Genomic DNA, 19,821 nt, shown 5'->3' on the forward strand with positions numbered 1-19,821 from the left:
GTACATTCATCTTTACTATTTAGGACAGCCTTCTATTCCTCAAAAACTCCTAGTTTATTGAGTATTTTATGTAATGAAGGCGGTTAGATGGAAATACGTAGATATTTTGTTGAATCGATTAAGTTACATCCTGTTCCACAGATTAATCACTCAGGAAAGGACTCAAGAGTATGTTCTACATATTTGTGCAGCTTTTGGTTATTTTTCTCAAAATTTTGATCAGAGAAAAAAAAAATTTAAAGAGAAGGCTGAGCCCTGTGTGAGGAAGATGACTCTATTAGCTTGGGGTTTGAGGTTTTTTGGAGCGAGGAAAGAAAGAGAAAAGGATCTTGTTCCATCACCCCCTCGTAATGAAACACATTCCTTTAAAGGCCAGTGTGAGATTTTGTTACAGTTTCTGGTTGAAGTGGTTTGGTTTTTTCCCCACCTTTCCTCTCAAAAATTGAACATATAGCACCATAACGGGAAAAAATGTATTAAGCTTCAAAAATTTGAGATGTTTTATTCATAATTTTCTTTTATATCTAACTCAAATATCTGTTCCCGATTCTTAAAGAAATAACTGTTATTTTAATCTTTTCCATGTCAGATTGCAGTTCAAGATGAGTTGGTTGAAGTTCAGCCCAAATTGAAGAGCGAATTGCTAGAGGCAGTTGCAGTTTTTAAGGAGGATATATCACAGTTTGAAACAGCATATGAAATGGTAAATGTGTTTAGTAGTGGCAGGGAAGACTTGTAATCAGTGTTTCAATGTTTTTGGTTTGCAGGAGTTAGGTGCCAGAATTTATTCTGCTCAGCTACCGATGTTTGATGACTGCTAAACAGTCGTTGCTGTAGGTCAAACTTTTCAGTATGAAGAATGACCAGTGCACACAGCTTTATAAAGAAAGAAAAGAAGCACTGGTGATACAACTTGTGATGAAATTGTAATTATAAATTACAAATTCATTTAGAAACTATAGCATGTGTTGTGGCATCTTTGCACACACATCAGCATTAAAAAGGACCACTGTCTGGGTTTTGTTATTTTCAGCAAAAGAAGGAAGTATGAAAAGTTAGAGTCTGATCTTATTAAGTTTAATTAAGGTAAGGAATTCTCAATTCCATAAAAGTTACCTCTTCCTAGATTTACCACTGTAAGTATTAAATTACCAAGCTACATAACTTGCTTGGAGTTTGAATAAAAAAAATATGTATTCTATAATTATCCATAAATATAGAGTGGCCTTCAGTCATTTTGAGAATTAATATTCCATTTTTTTAACTGCTTGTTTTGAAAGGAGGGGCCTATGGTTCCAAACATTCCACCTCAGGAAGCCAGTAAGAGGCTGCAGATCTTTCAGGTAAGAAAGTAAACTGTTGAATTTGCAACTAATGAATTAAATCTGCTCTTGCTTATCATAATAAATTTAGAAAATTATAATTTGGATGCTCCTTATAATATTATATTACCTATAGTTTCTCTCATGCAGTGTTTTCCTTAATGTAGAAGGATTAATTGATCGGTAGACTTTCTTCACTCTTCATGTTTTGTGAGCCGAAATTATCAGTTTAGATAGAAGCAGTAGAAAAGGGTGGAGTCAATCATGACACCTGGACAATGACTGAAAAGAAGCCAGGTTACAAAGCAGTTATGAGCCAAACTTCTAATCTTCTAAAGATCACTTTTTTTCATTAGATAATTGTCTTTCAACTTATTTACATGTTACGAACCTTATTTCACAGGTCCAGGAGCAGTATTTTCTCTAGTTTTAATCCTTCCTTTTTTCTGCAAGTTATAGTAACTTGAATAGTACTTTTGTCAGTCTAACATATTGTATAGGTTGCATAAAGTAAATTCTGAGTTTGTGAATAGCACTGAGGGACTAACAGAATGTGCTTAATCCTTCTAATTCATCTAATACATACTGGAAATTGAATAATTCTGGTTAAATTTGCTGTGTTTCTTATTTTGCCAAAAGAATGCTCTGTACTTTTGGACATTAGTTGTGAAAATCATTTTATTTCCATTTTTCTATGGGGACTGTATCCTTTGGACCACAGTTATACTTTAAATTTATTGTGTTATTTGACACTCTGGTGTTTTTCTTCAAGCTATATATTTGTTTAGATCAAAAATATTTTCAGATATTCTACATATGCTTCTGATAGACTTAATAAAAGTTTGAAACTGCTTAATGATTTATTTTTAGACAGTTTTAAGTTAAAGCCTATCAACTTATATTTTCATTTGGTCTGTATGAAACACAATTTCATCAGGCTAACTTTGATGAGCTGTGGAGAAAGTTTATCATGTACTCGTCTGGTGAACGGTTGTTTGGATTGCCTGTCACAGAGTATGACATCTTGCATAAAGTCAGGTAACTGTGGAAATATGGCTGCCTTAAGTCTGTTATTAAGTATGTTAGCAGGTCTTAGGCTTACATCAAAGGCAGAAATATTACAACATACAAGTTTTCCATTGCCTTGAATAAAATAAATAACTAACTAAATAAATAGATAGATTAATAAAACTTTTAAAGTGCTAATGAATTTTTAATTTTAAAAACCAGTATTTATTTATTTATTATTATAATAGAATGCTACCAGATGATTTTTCTGTGTATAAATACTATGTAAAGGAGCAATATGCCCTGTTCTAGACATAAATAGAAATAAAAAGATATATTTATATATTAAGATATGATAAAAAGTGAAGAAGAAAATGTAAAGAAAGGTCGTTCTATCATGATATAAGAAGAATTTGACTACAGCTCTTTTGAAAGTCTGAGTTTTTTGTTCAGCTGTAAAAATGATGATTGGATTCTTAAGTTTTTGCACCAGCCATTTCAATAGTTTGATGATACTTCACACCAGAGGAGGATCTCACTGTTTCACACTGGTTTTAAATTAGAGTTTTAGTTCAGATTCAAAGAGTGCTTCTAAGTAAATTGACAGTTCTTTTCCACCTGCCAGGCTCTGCTTTGCACTGCAGAGCCAACTCAGGGTATATAACCTAAGTTTCTTTTGGACTAATGGGGGCTTTGGAGAACTAGGCAAAAACAACACTTCCTCCAAATTTGTTTATTGTGGATGTTAGATCCATAGCACCAACCATCTGCTCTTTCTGTGGATTCTTTTTGATGAAGTATTCTTTTCTACATTAAGAAACATAGCCTAATTGTCTACATCTATTTTTTGTATTATTATTTCATATATCATGTATTTAAATGTTTTGAGATATCCAGAGAGTTGATTGAAATTATTGGCATAACTGCTTCTTTCTTCCCAGGAAGGAGTTAGGCTTGCTTCAGAAATTGTATGGATTATATGATACTGTAATAAGCACTATTCATGGTTACTATGACATACTTTGGACAGAGATAGATATTGAAAAAATAACTACTGAACTTACGGATTTTCAAGGCAGGTATGTTTAACGTATGAATAGCAACAGATGTTAAATGCATTAAGATTTAGACGAGCTCAGCAAAGCCATTGATATATTTATCAAAACCTCCATGAATAAGTTTTATTGTAAACAGTAAGATTATTCAAGAAGGAATGAAATAACACCATACTTCTAGTTAAGCAGCCTTTTGCCTCTAGCTTTGAAAACTGAAGGGCATATGATCAGTTGAAGTGCTGGTCTCATTAGCTAAACCAACTGAAAGGTAGGAGGACTGAAATTTTATTTGAAAAAACTAAGTTCTTCAACTGGGATGATTAGCCCATTGATTTTTAAGTTTTGCATACGAGAATAATGGGCAGAAAATTCTCCCTCAAAGAAAGGCAGGCAGGTGTTAAACATCCAGTTTGACGTCAAGTGGGGAGCTAACCAACATGAACATACTGACAACCACCCAGCATTAACATAGTTCTAAGCCACACACATGCTGCTGTATTGTTCCTGATAACTGGGAACATGAAATCATATCAGTGGGAGGAAGAGAAGTAAGTGATAAAGGATGAAAAACCAAGGATTTATTGTTTTTCCTGATAAGGATATAGTTTACCATTTGCAATAGGGCATTCCTATGTTAGGTCACCTGTTCGGTTCTTGGTGTGCTGGCTCTTTAAAAGTGTGATCAAAGAGATGGATAATTATATAACTGTTCTCAGAATTTTTGCACATTAGAAGTATATAGTTTTCATTAGTGAATGGTTTCAGAACAACTAACCTGAAGTGGAGGAGGCAGTCATATTTATATGACTTTCATGTCTGTCTCCAAATTGATATGTTATTAAGTTCCACATGTATTAAATTGAAGTAAATATTATATTTGTACAAGGATTTCATATGTGAAATTTAACTAAATTTTTTCTTTGTTTTTTCTTTTCCAGTAAAGAGTTTCTAATGATAAGCAGGACATAACTGTGTTTTAACAGAAACTAGAGTATTTTTTATTATCTTTATTTGCAGGGTGTTTGAGACTATTAAACATTATGATTTTCAAGTAGGGCATTTGTATTAGTTTTTCCTAAACAGGTAGGCTAGCTGACATAGAAAATGTTGGCCTTAATACAATCCGCTTCACATCTTCCAGTTTAAAGTCTTGTTTAAACAATTCTATTTTGACAGAAGGGGCATTTACTACAGTATCACTTTAATTTAACTGCAGGTGCCGTAGACTACCTAAAGGCCTCCACCACTGGGAAGCATTTTCAGATCTCAAGAAAAGGATTGAGGATTTTATTGAGTGTTGTTCTTTGCTGGAAATGATGTCTGACAAAGCAATGAAGCAAAGACACTGGGATCGTATTTCTGAAACAACAGGACATCCATTTGATGTAGAATCTGAGACCTTTTGCCTTCGAAACATCATGGAAGCACCAGTTCTTGAAAATAAAGAAGATATTGAGGTAGGTACACATGTTTTCCCCCTCCTTATTCATTTTACATCCTCAGCAAAACTGATGTGATTGCCTATAAAACAGTTACTCTCTTTAAAAATAATAACTTCATGAAAGTCCTTGACTCTCAATCAGACCACGCCGGTTTTAAAACAATCTGTGTTCTAATTAGAAGCTCTTATCTATGTGAGCAAGTATAGAGGTAGCAACTGAAATCTCTAGACCCTTATTTTTAGATAATCTCTTCACATTCCTCCTGCCGTTATTTTTTATTATTTTTTTAGCTCTTTCTAAGCACAAAAAAATCCTCAGACAAAACTTAAAATGGTCATGGTCACCTATATTTTTTACCTTTGTTGTTGCTTTATAGTTTTGTAGATAAATCAGAAATTTTAGATGACGACTTCATACTTAATAATATTTAATATTAAGACTTTTTCTAGATTATTATGGCTTCTTTTGAACTGCACAACTTCAAAAAAACCACCCCCTATAACTTGTGAAAACTCAGTGGAATTTCCATGTTTCATATGGTAAATACATATGCAGAAACCTATCATATGTATACTTGATTTATATGGAATCATTCCAAAGTGATCTGCTTAATTTTGAATTAAGCTCTGATTTGAATAGAATGTTGGACTTGACCTTTACAACTTAAACTATTCTTAGATTCTGTGATTCTATAAACTGAAATGTGGTAAGAGTCAGAGTTCATCTGATGATGAGTCTAGTCATTACCCCTGCTCAGCCTTGTAGAAATGATGATGCAAAAATCTTTTCACACAGAAATAAAAAATGGTGAAGCCACAGAAAATATATATCTATCCGTTTCCAAAAGTGCTTTTTTTCAGTTATCCATACAAATAATTTGAGTGAATAACATTTGTAGTGTGACATCTGCATTTTAAAATATTCCATGACTGGATGTGCAGTATTAGGAAATTAATTTCATAATATTGGAGAGTCTAAAAAGTAGTTCTTTCTTTGCAGGATATATGCATATCTGCTATGAAGGAAAAGGATATAGAAGCCAAACTGTCTCAAGTAGCTGAAACCTGGGGAGGCCAAAATCTGAGCTTTGCACCGTTCAAAGCAAGAGGAGAGTTACTGTTAAAGGGAATTGAATCAGCAGAAATTATGATATTGATGGAGGACAGTTTAATGGTTCTGGATTCTCTACTGTCCAATAGGTACTTGGCATGGTTCATGTATGGCATTTTTAGAAATACACTGTGATAGTAACATTACTATTATTAGCTAAATTAGCAGTAAATTTGAATTATTTTTTTAATGAAACAAAATATTACAAGGCGTAATGAAAAACATCCTTAAGAGAAAGACTTCCATGCACATTCAGTTGAGACAACTTTCGTCTCAATATACTTGAATGTAACAAAGCTGTTAAAATCTTTCCATAGTGATTTTCTTGTTCTAAGTGAAACGAGTTAGTTTGTTCTGGGTTTGGGGGTTTTTTCACCATTGTAAGTATTATTTTTCATAATAGCTTTATTTAGAATTAAATCGTTTATTCGCCTCTCCACTTTTAGATACAACACGGCATTTAAAAAGCAAATTCAGTTGAGACAACTTTCGTCTCAATATACTTGAATGTAACAAAGCTGTTAAAATCTTTCCATAGTGATTTTCTTGTTCTAAGTGAAACGAGTTAGTTTGTTCTGGGTTTGGGGGTTTTTTCACCATTGTAAGTATTATTTTTCATAATAGCTTTATTTAGAATTAAATCGTTTATTCGCCTCTCCACTTTTAGATACAACACGGCATTTAAAAAGCAAATTCAGAGCTGGGTTCATAAACTAAGCAACTCTTCACACATAATTGAAGAATGGCTGGTTGTGCAGAACCTCTGGATTTATCTTGAAGCTGTTTTTGTAGCGGGAGATATTGCAAAAGAGTTACCCCAGGTAAACTTTACAATGCTTGCCTAATATTGTGTACTGAAAGCTTTCCACACAATAATTTTTAACAGATTATGCTTTGGTTTTCCTATATATAGGAAGCAAAACGTTTTCAGAATATTGACAAATCATGGGTAAAAATAATGCAACGAGCGCATGAAACCCCAAATGTAGTTGCCTGCTGTGTTGGAGATGATACTATGGAGCAACTTCTCCCTTATTTACATGAACAGTTGGAAGTATGTCAGAAATCACTTACAGGGTATGAATTATTTGATTTTTACTGCTTTACTATATTGTAAATAATTTGTATGAAACATTAATTGTATTTCAGTCCTACTTACACCTCAATATTGAAAAAATTACTATCTGAAATATTTTAATAAGAATCTTGTTTAATTTTAAAGATATTTAGAGAAGAAAAGACTGCTGTTTCCAAGATTCTTTTTTATTTCTGATCCTGCACTTGTTGAAATTCTTGGACAAGCAAGTGATTCTCATACAATCCAGGTATGAATTTAATTATTTTTTCTACTTATATTAAAAAAATAGAATAGAGAGAAGCATTTAATAAAATGGCATGCAAACATTTTCTTTTTATAAAGTCTGTTTGAAAAAAAAAAGTTGTCTCTCGCTCTCCATTCTTTAACAAAATGTGAATGGATACCTGTAATTCAAAACAATCTTCAGAATTCAGAACACTAGAACACAGTTTGATCAAGTGATTTGCTGGTGCTTTCTTTCCCAATCAAACTAATAAAAGGGTCCTGCTTTGCATATTGCACAATTCTTCCAGCTAGTCTGGATTGTTACTGAGGACTGATTGAGATAAACCAGTTGATCTCTTCTAGTTCATCTCTGGAATCTCTAAAAATACAGTAGATAAAGATAAAATTCTGTAAAAATTACCCCCAGCTCGCTTCCGTGGGCTTGAGCTAACTCAGTTATTAGGAGGCTTTAGAGGGAATTTTTACCAAGGACGAGATAAAAGATATTAGAAGAGGCCCTTTCCCCAGGAGCTTTGTCCCAGGCGTTTATTCTTCAAAATTCCAGGAGGGAAAGAGAGAGAACAGAGAAGTACAGGGGTCTTATCTAGTCTCCCATTCTGGGAGGACCTCTGGCACTCAGCCAATTAGGTTCAAGGAAGGTATAGAGGGTCATTCCATTGGTCAAAGGGAGGAAATTCCAGGGGGTCAAGGGGAGAAACCATTCCCCTAAAGAATTACAACAAAATTCTACACAACCATTTCTGTAATTGCTGCCTACAGATGACCAGAAACTCATCTGTACGTTCCGATGAATTTTGCAGGATGACCTTATTTGAGAGATTTTTTCTGTTTGCTAATGCAAAGTATTTACACTGAATGACTCCTGAATTATCCTTACAGCCACATCTGACTTCCATATCTGACAACATAAATGAAGTAGAATTTCACCCCAAGGATTATGATCGCATACTGGCCGTCATATCAAGAGAAGGAGAAAAAATTTCAGTAATTATCTGATTTTTTATTTTCTAGAAACATTAATAGATAAATAATTTTATTATTGAACATACAAGGTGTATTAGGGTGAATTATTGTTAATTAAAAATAAGTATTTCAAGGACTGATGCTAACAAGACTGGAATATGTCTTCATTAAATAGTTTGGATATTAACTGAAGTAAAATCTGCAGCTGTCATGAATTGAAATTTAGTAACTATGTAGTAAGTCATATTCTTGAACAGAAGGTTGATAAATATGTTTTATTTTATACATTTACTTTCATTAATTTTGCAGTTGGACACTCCAGTGCTTGCAAAAGGTCCAGTAGAAATTTGGTTGAAGATTTTATTGCAAATGCAGCAGAGGTCATTGCATGGCATAATTAGGGCAGCATTTTACCAAATTAGTGACCCAGGATATCAGCTGCTGAATTTTCTTAATCAATTCCCAGCCCAGGTGAGAATAAGATATGTGTGTGTGTGGTCTGGCTTGTATCTGGGGGTAGGTGGAAGGTAAAGAGCATTTGGGATTGCCAGTATGAGGAAGTTATCATAGAGGAAACAAGAGAAAGGATCTGGTCAGTAGAAGGTAATCCTAAATAATTTTGATTTTGATACCAGTATATAGCATAGTATTTTTCTTGCCATCTGCTTTAAATTTAGTTTTTTTAGTTCTCTTGGAGAATATAATGTAGAGCTTATACTTTCTGTAATGGATTTTGAATCCCTTTCAGCTGCAAATAAAATTGCATGTGCAGTTGATTTCTCTCATAATTTAAGATTGCAAGAGCTATGATTATGATCATTTATCTCATCATTTACAAGATTTACCTCATAATTCATATATTTGTCACTATGATAATGCAGTCAAGGCTAGTACAAACCTATGTTGAAGGATTCTAGAAACTCCTCCATTTTCCTGATAATTCATAACTTTCATTAAAAATTAATTGTTTCCCATCCTCTATGCATTCTGAATCTGTAATTTGCTGGCTGGTACAGTGCTGGTTGTAATTTTGAATAAAAATTCTGCAGACATTAAAACTGGCCAGTATGTTGCTATCTTTTAAAAATCAATACATTTAAATATTTAATAGAATTTTCATAAAGCTCTATTTACGATGTTATCGGGTATTGTCTCAGAAGTGTTTTTTTGAAAATTTTCACTACCTTAAACAAATAAGGACTATCTTGTTTCATGTCAGACATTTTGATGTGGCTTTGCTACCACCTGCAAAGATCTTTTCTCACATCTTGCTAAGTTCTTAGGATCAAAAAATTGTTTGTGTTGGAAGGATTTGGCCAAGGAATTTTTACAAAGAAAAGCTGTGTTACTAAATAGAGAAGAAATTGGGCAAAATAGTGATGAATTAAATGTTAACTTTAAACTGCCTTTTACCTGGCTCAGAAGCTGTTGTTATAGATAGCATGAAATAGTCACATCCAAATATTTATTTTATTTATTTTTTGTTTTCCTTTGACTAACTGGTCATTCTAATTTTTTTTATATATATATACTCTGCCTATGATAGCTCACCATTTAAAATCATCAGGCTATCTTCTAATACACAAAGTCTGTAACCATGAGCTCACTATAGGCATAGGGAGCCAGAAAAATAGAATGAGATGTTGAGTAAAGTTTTTAGGGCTTGATGCTTTGTGAATCTAAAAATGTGAGTAATAAGGGTGATAAAGGGATACAGTGCTTATCAGTTTGGTTTTTTTTTTGCTGTGGGTATTGTAAACCAAAACCAATCTGAGACAGTAATTCATGTACAACATCCTATAATTCTCTAAATTTATTTGGAAGCAAAATAACTTGTAGTTCAATGTGCTCTTGGCTGTGCTCCAGGCATGACGGAATGTTAGAAGGCAAGCCAAAAATTCACACAAATTTGATGTTTTTCAATTAGTTACAAATTGGCAATGGAAAACTTTCAGAAGGTCTTCTGCCCCGTGAGCCAGTTTAGATATGTATTACTGGAGTCCTCTAAAGGATTAGAAGGGAAACTGACACTAGTCCTTAGTTTGAGTGTATCTCACTGTGTGTCAAACATTTGTAAAATTTTTAAATGCTTTCTCAGCAGATTGTGCAGCAGAGCCAATTAATTCAGGCATGGTGTCCTGGTGAGATAGATTCATGTTAGATCTAGTGATATTTTGGAACTGTCTACACCATAATTTATTGTTCCTATTATAACTAAGCCTTCTGTAGCACAGGTAGAGTTCAACAAGTGATTAGTTTGTATATTTTTCATGTATTACATTTGGTATATAGGTTGGATTACTGGGAATTCAAATATTGTGGACACGTGATGGAGAAGAAGCTCTACGCAATGCTAAGGACGACAAAAAAATCATGGATGTAACCAATGCTAGATTTCTGGTTATTCTGAATACATTGATCAGCCAGACCACAGAGGACCTTTCCAAGTTTGAGAGAGTGAAATTTGAAACACTTATTACTATTCATGTGCATCAGCGTGATATTTTTGATGATTTGGTAAAGTATAGATTTTGATTTCTGGCAATCAAATGCATTTTCTATCGTAATACTCTTTCTTATATGTGGTAGCTGCAGTTACATGTGTGTGCATATGTGAGTGAACGATGTCCGTAATCTCACCACTGTAATTTTGCTTGAACTAGAATAACAATAATTCGTTTGGTTGACTACCTTTTTTTTTTGCAAATGTTTACTTTCCTTAGAATACTTAAATTTTTCATGTTTCCTATGGAGTATTTTTTGGTAGACAAAACAAACTATTTCCTTCTTTTGACAAACAGTTGTACTACTCTTACTTGCTAACGTAAGAAGCTGAGACTGCTGAGGGTGTTGTAATTGAACCATCATTTCCCATGACTTAACAGAATCTAAGTTGGCATGTGTTCCTAAGGAGACCACATGGAACACAAGCAAACAAAAAACCTATTAAAACCAGCAGATAGTTGCAATGTTACAGCTGAACTTTATAGTCTGTGCTGAATTGTTGCCATTCCTTTATTCTTTGAGGAATGGCATCCGTCAGCATTGTCCCTCACGTATTTCCAGAAGCTTTTTAGATTATATGGTGCTTGCTTCTCTGCCTGTCACATCCTTTCGTCATCACGCCCTTTGTTGCAATGTGTTTGGTGGATTTAGTGGTGTGTTATTTGCATTTCTCTTGGAAAGTTGATTGCCCTACCAAAGCAGTTTAAGATTTCTTTGATAACACAGATGTTGGGATGACTGGGTTAAGCGATCAAGATGTTTTTTAATATCAGTTGAGCATACATCTGAACATGTTATGTCATACTTATTGTATTTAAGTTTACCTACACAGAAATTTTAATCTGAGTAATCACTCATTATTCACACACAAAGAAGCATTTTATCATGGTTGGTAAAGGCAATAAGTGTAGATGCTTGGTTATAACACATTTACTTTCTTTTAAGGTAAAAATGAACGTCAAAACACCGACTGATTTTGAGTGGTTAAAGCAGTCTAGATTCTACTATAAAGAAGATTATGATCAAGTCATCGTAGCAATTACAGATGTTGATTTTGTTTACCAAAATGAATTTCTGGGTTGCACTGATCGTCTGGTTATAACACCTCTTACAGACAGGTTAGAAAAGCAATTATGTATAAGGCATACTTTTAATATCTACAGTGTTTATTTAACATTTATCTTTAAAGAGATACAATCTGAGTTGAGTCCTGTGTGGGCTATGTCAATGATGTAAACATTCTTACACATTTGGTTGATACATTCTTTTAGAAAAGGTAAAACATAGTCTCACTAATCTGTACATTTACTGATTCCTTTATCACTGCCCAATCTTAAAAAGAACATTTAATAACAGAAATTCATTGTTTTAAGGTTATATAGTAGCATATAGTTTAACAGTATACTGAAGAGAAGATTCGGTCAAATATTTCAAATTTTGTAATTAGAGATTCTCTAAAGATTCTGTGGCTTCTTTTAAAGTCTAAGGAAAAGCTGTATGCACTCACTTTCCTATAGCCAGGCAAGTAAATGGTCATTTTGTTTCAAATGTGGTTTAACAAAAAAAAAATCTATTTCTTTTTTCCTCCTGGGAATTTCTTGGCTACCTCCCTTGTCCTAAATCTTTCTCCATTTTATTCTTTCTTGAGATGTCTCTTTTAACCAAATGAGAAAATAGAAGATCAAGAGATACTTCACTTGCAAAAAGATCCCCTCAAGAAATAAAAGCAACTTCCAGCCTACAATGATTGACTTTGATATCTATGTGGTGTGTGGGGTTCTATGAGTTTTTAAATACCTTTATTTCTCCAGAAGAGGTAGACCTGCTATTGGGACAATATGGTCAGTTCAGTAGATTTCTGCAGAGAACTGTATTGCCCTCTGCAACTGAGTATTTTTACTCAGTTAGTTGTTAAACTCTACCCCCAAATCGATCGAAGTAGAACAGGAGAGATAAAGCCTTCCTGTCTCTTTAGAGTTTCATATTGTATTGAAAGCAAAAGAGTTCCTGCAGTGCAAGTTGGGTGTAATAAATTACAGTGATTCAAACTAAATTGAGGAATCAGTTAGTTATAAAATGCTGTTCAATTTTGGATTAAAACCAGAAATACTTCAGTTAGAATGTGTCCAAACTATGTTGATTTGACAGTGAAGATATTCCACTGCTTAATTCCTTTAGCATTACCCTTCCATACACTGCCATGAATGAAAATTGTAACTAAGGCTCACATATAAGTAAAACTGTAATCTAGACCTTTTAAGACTTTAGAAAAAAGGGGTAAAGGTTAGGATTCTTTTTTTCCTAGAATTGTAACTGTTTCTCATTCGTAATAGGGAAAGGGGCCATCCATACATTCTTATTCTTTCACACTTGAGGATTTAGTCAAAGGTAACATAATTAAATGTATACGGGTTAGGATGCTGCAGAATATGGTGATATAGCAGAATTCAACAGCAGAATGTGCTCTTTATAGCTGCCAGAAAAGTTAATGAGAAATACCTTTATGGTATGTGCATTGATTTTTTAGCTTGTTAACACCAGGGTTTGTTTCTTTTGTTTTTTGTTTGATTTATTGGGTTTTTTATAAGTAACATTTAAATGCTATATTTTGTTAGTTTTACCTCTCTGAACTTCTTGCACTGAAATCTGTGGAATTGCTTTATGAAGAAGTAGCATTTAAACACAGGGGCTGTAGAATCTATTGCATAACTTTATCTGTATTTTATATATATGCACTTATATCTTTAATATAATTTAATTGATTAACGTCAATTAATATTTGTAGGTGCTATATAACTTTAGCGCAAGCTTTGGGAATGAACATGGGAGGAGCTCCAGCAGGACCAGCTGGAACTGGTAAAACAGAAACAACGAAAGACATGGGAAAGGCTCTGGGAAAATATGTGGTAGTCTTTAACTGCTCTGATCAAATGGACTTCAGAGGTTTGGGCAGGATTTTCAAAGGTAAGTTTTCTACCTGTAGGATAGAAGAGCCTTCCACAGGTCATTTGGCAGGTGCAGGCAAGAGCAGGGTGCGCAGTACTGTATTCATGTTGGGTTTTGACTACCTCCAGGGATGGATGTTCTGCAACACCTCTGCTCAACTGTTTTGATCTTATCATTTTGATCTTGTCATTATCATATTTTTTATACTTCCCCTGGCTTGGAATCTTCCACATTGAAACATGTGTCCATTGTCTTCTTCCTCTGCACCTCTGAAACAAGCCTGACTCCAATTTCTCAGTGCCTCCTGTTATCTAGCTGTCAACAGCAATAGGCTTTTCCCTCTGCTTTCTGTTCAGGTTCAACACATGCTGTTCTCTCAGTCTCTGCCACTGTGCCATGTCCTACCTCCAGCCACTGACCATCACAGCAGTCACTTGGTGCACTCATGCAAATATATCAATGTCTCTCTCCTACTGGGAAACCACAAAGTGAACATGGTACTCCAGCTGCTATTTCACAAGTGCAGAGTAGAGGTGAACACGGCAGCCTGTGCTCTTTCCCAGTCTGCAGCTGCCTTCCCTTGCTATAGGGGAATAGTTCTGATTCATGCCTAGTTTGTTGTTAAATGGAAAAGCAAAATCTGCAAATCTGCTTTGCGACCGATCAACACAGAGCTTGTACTGCTGCATGGGTATGTCTTACTTATTCTGGCCTAAGTAAGGGACTTCACGAGATTTCTGTCAACTCAAGTTTGTATTGTATGTATTGGGACTCAAGAGGCATAAAAGTGGCCGAAGCTGCGGGTTTATAAACATATGGCCCATTTGAGAGTCACTAAAATTTTAGAAAATCTTGGAGTGACAAAATTCATGGCAGAACGTCTTTAGAAACTTTCTTATAAAACATTGTGAAATGAAAACCAATTCTCTTAGGTGCTATTGCATACATGTTACCTTTCCAAACAGAAATTAGGCAACCGTGAAAATAATCCTGTACAAAAAACCTTCTTGTTATTAATGTAGGACCTCTAGATTTCTCTTTCAATTTATTTTTCTTTCTATGGGTTTCTCTATTTCTTTCATGGACATATCCACACTTTGAATGTTGTTAATATCCTGTACTATTACATGAGAAACTTGTTTAATGAGGACTTCAAAAGGTAAAATAAAAACAGTGACAATTTTTGGTGACATTTAGGACTAAAGTTTTGTAGCTCTAAGTCACTTTTAATTTTTTAGACTAACAGTACAGCTTTTTACAATAATTGAATGGTGCTCTACAATAAAAGGCTATGTTCACAGAATGATCTATAAAAATATTTTCCAAACACCCCAAATTATCAAAATATTTTTTCAGACTTTGATTCGCTTTTAAGCATTGTGTATGAATCAACTAATATTCATTCAGACAGATAAGGAAACAGTCACCTGGACTGGAGAAAGATAGGCCTTGACCACAGGGCAATAAATAAAACTAATATGATTTAATTACTTGCAGAAAAAGTAATTTAGTTCAGATATTCAAATATGCATTAGGGACAAGAGATAATATTATTTTCTTTCCCTGTTTTAGGTCTTGCACAGTCTGGATCTTGGGGATGTTTTGATGAATTCAATCGAATTGAGTTGCCTGTCTTGTCAGTAGCAGCACAACAAATCTATATTATTTTAACAGCAAGAAAAGAAAAAAAAAAGCAGTTCATATTTTCTGATGGAGACTGTGTAGATTTAAATCCAGAGTTTGGAATTTTCCTAACTATGGTGAGTGTAGTAATAACTTCAAATAAGTGACAAATTATACTACATAGAGGTTAAGTGACAAGGTGAAAAGAACTTTTCAATAATAAAATTGTTTCAATAGTAAAATAATGTCACTATAGAATCAGATTGAAGTGCACAATACATGAATAAAATGATTATTCATTAATGGCATGCCTTCATTTTTACTTTAATATTATTGAAAGGGTTCATAATTATGTCCCTTCATTGCTGTATTGCTAGTCACCATGCAGACTAAGAATTTGACCAAACTTGCGTAATTCTCTGTGCTCACTGAGGGGACCGAAACACTAATACACTGTACTACCATATCTTTAATAATGCTACTAATAATGCATTAATAATTCACAAACGTTTTAAATAATATTAACATATTAGTAGCTTAATAGTATTAATATTTTACCAGTATTAATGAGAAAGATACTGTAGGGAGGGAAAAGAAAAAGAACATTCACTTAAAGAAGGAGATATAAGAAAGATATTTTTCAGGCACACAGGCCTTGACTAATGAGTACCTACATGGATATGTAAAAATTCTTTCACCTCTTGGAATATTAACTGTCAGAATATGCTGTCTTTTTGCCATAGGATTCTTGAGGCCTCATAGCACTATTTCCTGTAATCTCATGGGCAGGAAATTTTAAAGTGTATGTTTCCTAGTGCCAAGGCAGATGACAATCCAAGATTACTTTATGGGAGATTAAAATTACAATAATTGATAGGCAAGACTTCTAACTCTGAACTGCTCCAAGTATTTGCACATGTATTTATTTCTATTGAACAATAAAAAGGAGGTTATTTTGACTGTTGCAAATAATAATGACATATTGTGTTTTCTTATTTAGAATCCGGGATATGCTGGACGTCAAGAACTACCAGAAAATCTCAAAGTTCAGTTTAGAAGTGTTGCAATGATGGTTCCAGATAGACAGGTATAATTCCTGACTGAACTGGATTGATAAAATGTATTTTAATTTGATGCCCTGTCTTCAGGAGAAACTAATACAATTTTTACAAATATTTGTATTTCAGATAATTATAAGGGTTAAACTTGCAAGTTATGGATTTATTGATAATGTGGTCTTGGCTAAGAAATTCTTTGTTCTTTATAAACTTTGTGAGGAGCAGCTCACTAAGCAGGTAATGTTATGTATTCCCTTTGTATTTGTATTTACATAATAAAACCTACTTTTTGCCTTTTACAAAATATGGAAGTACTTTAAATGTAATTTAAACAAATACCTCTATAAAATTTCTGAATAAATTGCTACATTAATTCATGAATATGCAGTTGTATGTGCACCTTTTTTGGTTAAAAATGATGCTTTTTAGTTAGCTGCAAGTGCATGAGGTTCTCTGCCTAAACATGTCAGCCAGACAAAAATTATCCCAGTCATATAATTTTTCGATAAGTGTAGGAAAGAGTTATCTGCGGCTAGGATAAGTAGTTGGAAATTGGAAACTGGGAGCCACAGAAGAAAAGTCTAGTTTGATTTAAGTTGTTCATGTCCCTGTAGCACTGTCTTGATATGAAGTCTGTGCTCTAAGATGCCTTAGTTGAAAAAGGATGTGGTCTAGAATGGAACTATTATTTTTTTTAGAACCCTGCAATTCAGAACCATACAATTTTTTCTATATGGCATGATAATAGGTGAAATCAATTAAAATTAAATTAGGAAAGAAAAACCTTATAGCACACACACATCTTCCTGAAAACAGCCTTATTACCCTCCATTTATTTGAACAGAACAATTCCTAAACAACAGCAACAATTCCCATTTTAGCTACCTTTTCCAAGCAGGACTACTGTACTATACAGTATGCAAGTAAAGCTTGATATATTGATGAAATAAAGCTAGAGAACTTGTTACTGATACATAAACCTTCTTCCACTCTCTAGGTCCATTATGACTTTGGTCTGAGGAATATCCTTTCAGTACTGAGGACTCTTGGGGCTCAAAAGAGAGCCAGGCCAAATGAAGGCGAATTAAGTATTGTCATGAGAGGGTTAAGAGATATGAATCTTTCTAAGCTGGTAAGAATCTAATTTAATGCTTAAGCACCATGTAGAGGCAAGCCTATTAGATATATCATGGGGTTTTTTGAGATGAGAAAAAATCTCAAACATTATTTTCTTTAAAAATTGGAACATACTAACTTTCATGTTATCATTAAACAGCATAGAGTTCATTAGACTTATAAAGAGTGTTCGTTATGCAAAGGTTCAAATAGATTAATAGTGGCTTGCCTCTGCATCTGACTTTCAGTGTCCTGACTTGTGCACAGACTGAGCACTGTACCATAAGTAAATTGAATCATGAGTATCCACTAAATCAGACTTTTAAAGACTTCTTTCCAGATAGGATGTTCTTTCCAATACATGCTGCAAATGGTTTACAAATCAATTTTATAAATAGACTCCAGTGTCTACTCAGTGGGAAAATTCTTTCAATTCTGAATTTCTCTTTTGCATGGCTTCTTGATGACATTTTCAAAATGCTATTTTTCCTGTTAGCTGTCTGTAAGCATCTATATCTAGAAAGTATGGTGTTGCTGCTTTTTCTTTTATAACAGAGACTAATTTCGATTTGAAAACGTTCTTTGGATAACCATCCTTAAAACATATAATAACATTTTTTGTTTCAGATAGATGAAGATGAGCCTTTGTTTCTCAGTCTTATCAATGATCTCTTCCCGGGATTGCAGTTGGACAGCAGTACCTACGATGAGCTTCAGGCTGCAGTAGCTCATCAGGTTGAAGAGGCAGGATTGGTTAACCATCCACCATGGAATCTTAAGCTTGTTCAGGTAGAACTTATTTTCTATTATCCACAGTCAGGAGTCAGAGCAATGTGCTGTGAGTGGCTTGACCACTGTCTTACCCAAGAACCTGCGTATCAAATATGGGAAAAACTGAAGGTTGTGTGTGCACCATACTAAGGAAGACCAATGCAAGGGACTTGCATTGTGGTGCCTGTAGATCTTCATCCTGGACTGATACAAGCCTTTATCCAGCTTTCAGAGGAAGAACTGTATATGCTTCATATTACAAGATTTTGGCACCCAGGAGGACTACCACTGTTTGGCGCCATTCAGTTCATTCATACTTGTATAGGCAGACTGATAGCTCCACAGCAAACCTAATGCTAGTATTAAAAGACAAATAGAAAATTCAGTAGAGAACTCCCCTGAAACTAAACTCATATGCAGTTCTGGAGAAAGTGCAGTCCCTATGTTTGTTTCATATACTCAGGAATTTCAGCACTATAGTAATTAATCATACTTCTGTGGCATTAATGTTTTGCTACTGCTAATTTTTCCTTTTGAAGAATACAAAAACTCTTTTACTAATCTCTTAAAACTATTTTCACCGCCTTAAAAAAGTTTAGTTCTGTGAACCATTTATAGTAAACTTGCTTAGTGCTAAAAAGATTAGGAACTGAAAATACGTACTCTTCCACAAAACTCTATAATTCAGCAAATGGATGCTAAGTTCAATGCTGAACATGTAACTTGTATGTCTAATACATCTTAATCACTACAAGTGCAACCAAAAATCTTTCTAAAGCTTGTATTTATTTTGATTTTGATTTTTAAATGGAAACATTTTATTTTTGTTTTGTTAATAGTTGTATGAAACTAGTCTAGTGCGTCATGGGTTGATGACACTGGGACCTAGTGGATCTGGAAAAACAACGGTCATAACTATATTAATGAGAGCACTCACAGAGTGTGGCCAGCCTCATAAGGAAATGCGCATGAACCCCAAAGCTATTACTGCTCCTCAAATGTTTGGAAAACTAGATGCTGCAACTAATGACTGGACAGATGGAATCTTTTCTACTCTGTGGAGGAAAACGCTGAAAACCAAAAAGGGTATGTTAATACTTTTCATTTGGTATCATAGAAATGTTTCGCGAATGATATATTGAAAAAAAAGCATATTGAATTCACAAATGTTCCTCTTGATGAAAACTATGGAGAACATACAAGATGAGATTACACCTCTTAAGAAAGGACACCAGTTTAAAGATTTATTATTTCAGTAGTATAACTACATTAAAAAAGATCATTTTCTTGCCACTTCAGTTCTACTGTGTAGATGTGTTACTTGGAAGCTGATAAATAATAAATTAGATTAACTTGTTCTAATGACACTATCTTTGTAATAATGTTATTTTCATGGTTTTACATATATTGATTGCACATATTTATATTTCAGTATTTTAGAATTGGCATGCTGAAATTCCTTTTCACAGCATTTCATTTGTATCTGAAAAAATAAATATATTAAAGAAAGGGAATTCTTCTAGGGAACCTTTCTAGAAGGATGTTTATTTTAAAAGACAGTTGAATTTCTTACATTGG

The 19,821-nt window shown here is 33.9% G+C and overlaps 1 protein-coding gene across 1 annotated transcript in view; it reads left to right on the forward strand.

The window, feature by feature from the left end:
• Positions 1–19,821, forward strand: part of DNAH8 (dynein axonemal heavy chain 8) — a 126,370-nt gene that overhangs the window by 47,101 nt on the left and 59,448 nt on the right. The window contains exons 30-49 of the mRNA XM_066178428.1: positions 590–703; positions 1,281–1,343; positions 2,260–2,360; positions 3,272–3,409; positions 4,602–4,842; positions 5,827–6,026; positions 6,605–6,758; positions 6,851–7,014; positions 7,160–7,262; positions 8,141–8,245; positions 8,534–8,695; positions 10,517–10,741; positions 11,675–11,847; positions 13,515–13,693; positions 15,248–15,435; positions 16,299–16,385; positions 16,486–16,593; positions 17,354–17,488; positions 18,100–18,261; positions 19,083–19,329. Of these exons, the coding sequence (XP_066034525.1) occupies positions 590–703; positions 1,281–1,343; positions 2,260–2,360; positions 3,272–3,409; positions 4,602–4,842; positions 5,827–6,026; positions 6,605–6,758; positions 6,851–7,014; positions 7,160–7,262; positions 8,141–8,245; positions 8,534–8,695; positions 10,517–10,741; positions 11,675–11,847; positions 13,515–13,693; positions 15,248–15,435; positions 16,299–16,385; positions 16,486–16,593; positions 17,354–17,488; positions 18,100–18,261; positions 19,083–19,329 (3,049 nt within the window). The remainder of the gene's footprint in view (positions 1–589; positions 704–1,280; positions 1,344–2,259; positions 2,361–3,271; positions 3,410–4,601; positions 4,843–5,826; positions 6,027–6,604; positions 6,759–6,850; positions 7,015–7,159; positions 7,263–8,140; positions 8,246–8,533; positions 8,696–10,516; positions 10,742–11,674; positions 11,848–13,514; positions 13,694–15,247; positions 15,436–16,298; positions 16,386–16,485; positions 16,594–17,353; positions 17,489–18,099; positions 18,262–19,082; positions 19,330–19,821) is intronic.

The sequence above is a fragment of the Chamaea fasciata genome, unplaced genomic scaffold (genome assembly GCF_029207755.1).
Source record: "Chamaea fasciata isolate MVZ Bird 193981 ecotype frontalis unplaced genomic scaffold, bChaFas1.0.hap1 SCAF_3, whole genome shotgun sequence".
NCBI lineage: Eukaryota > Metazoa > Chordata > Aves > Passeriformes > Sylviidae > Chamaea > Chamaea fasciata.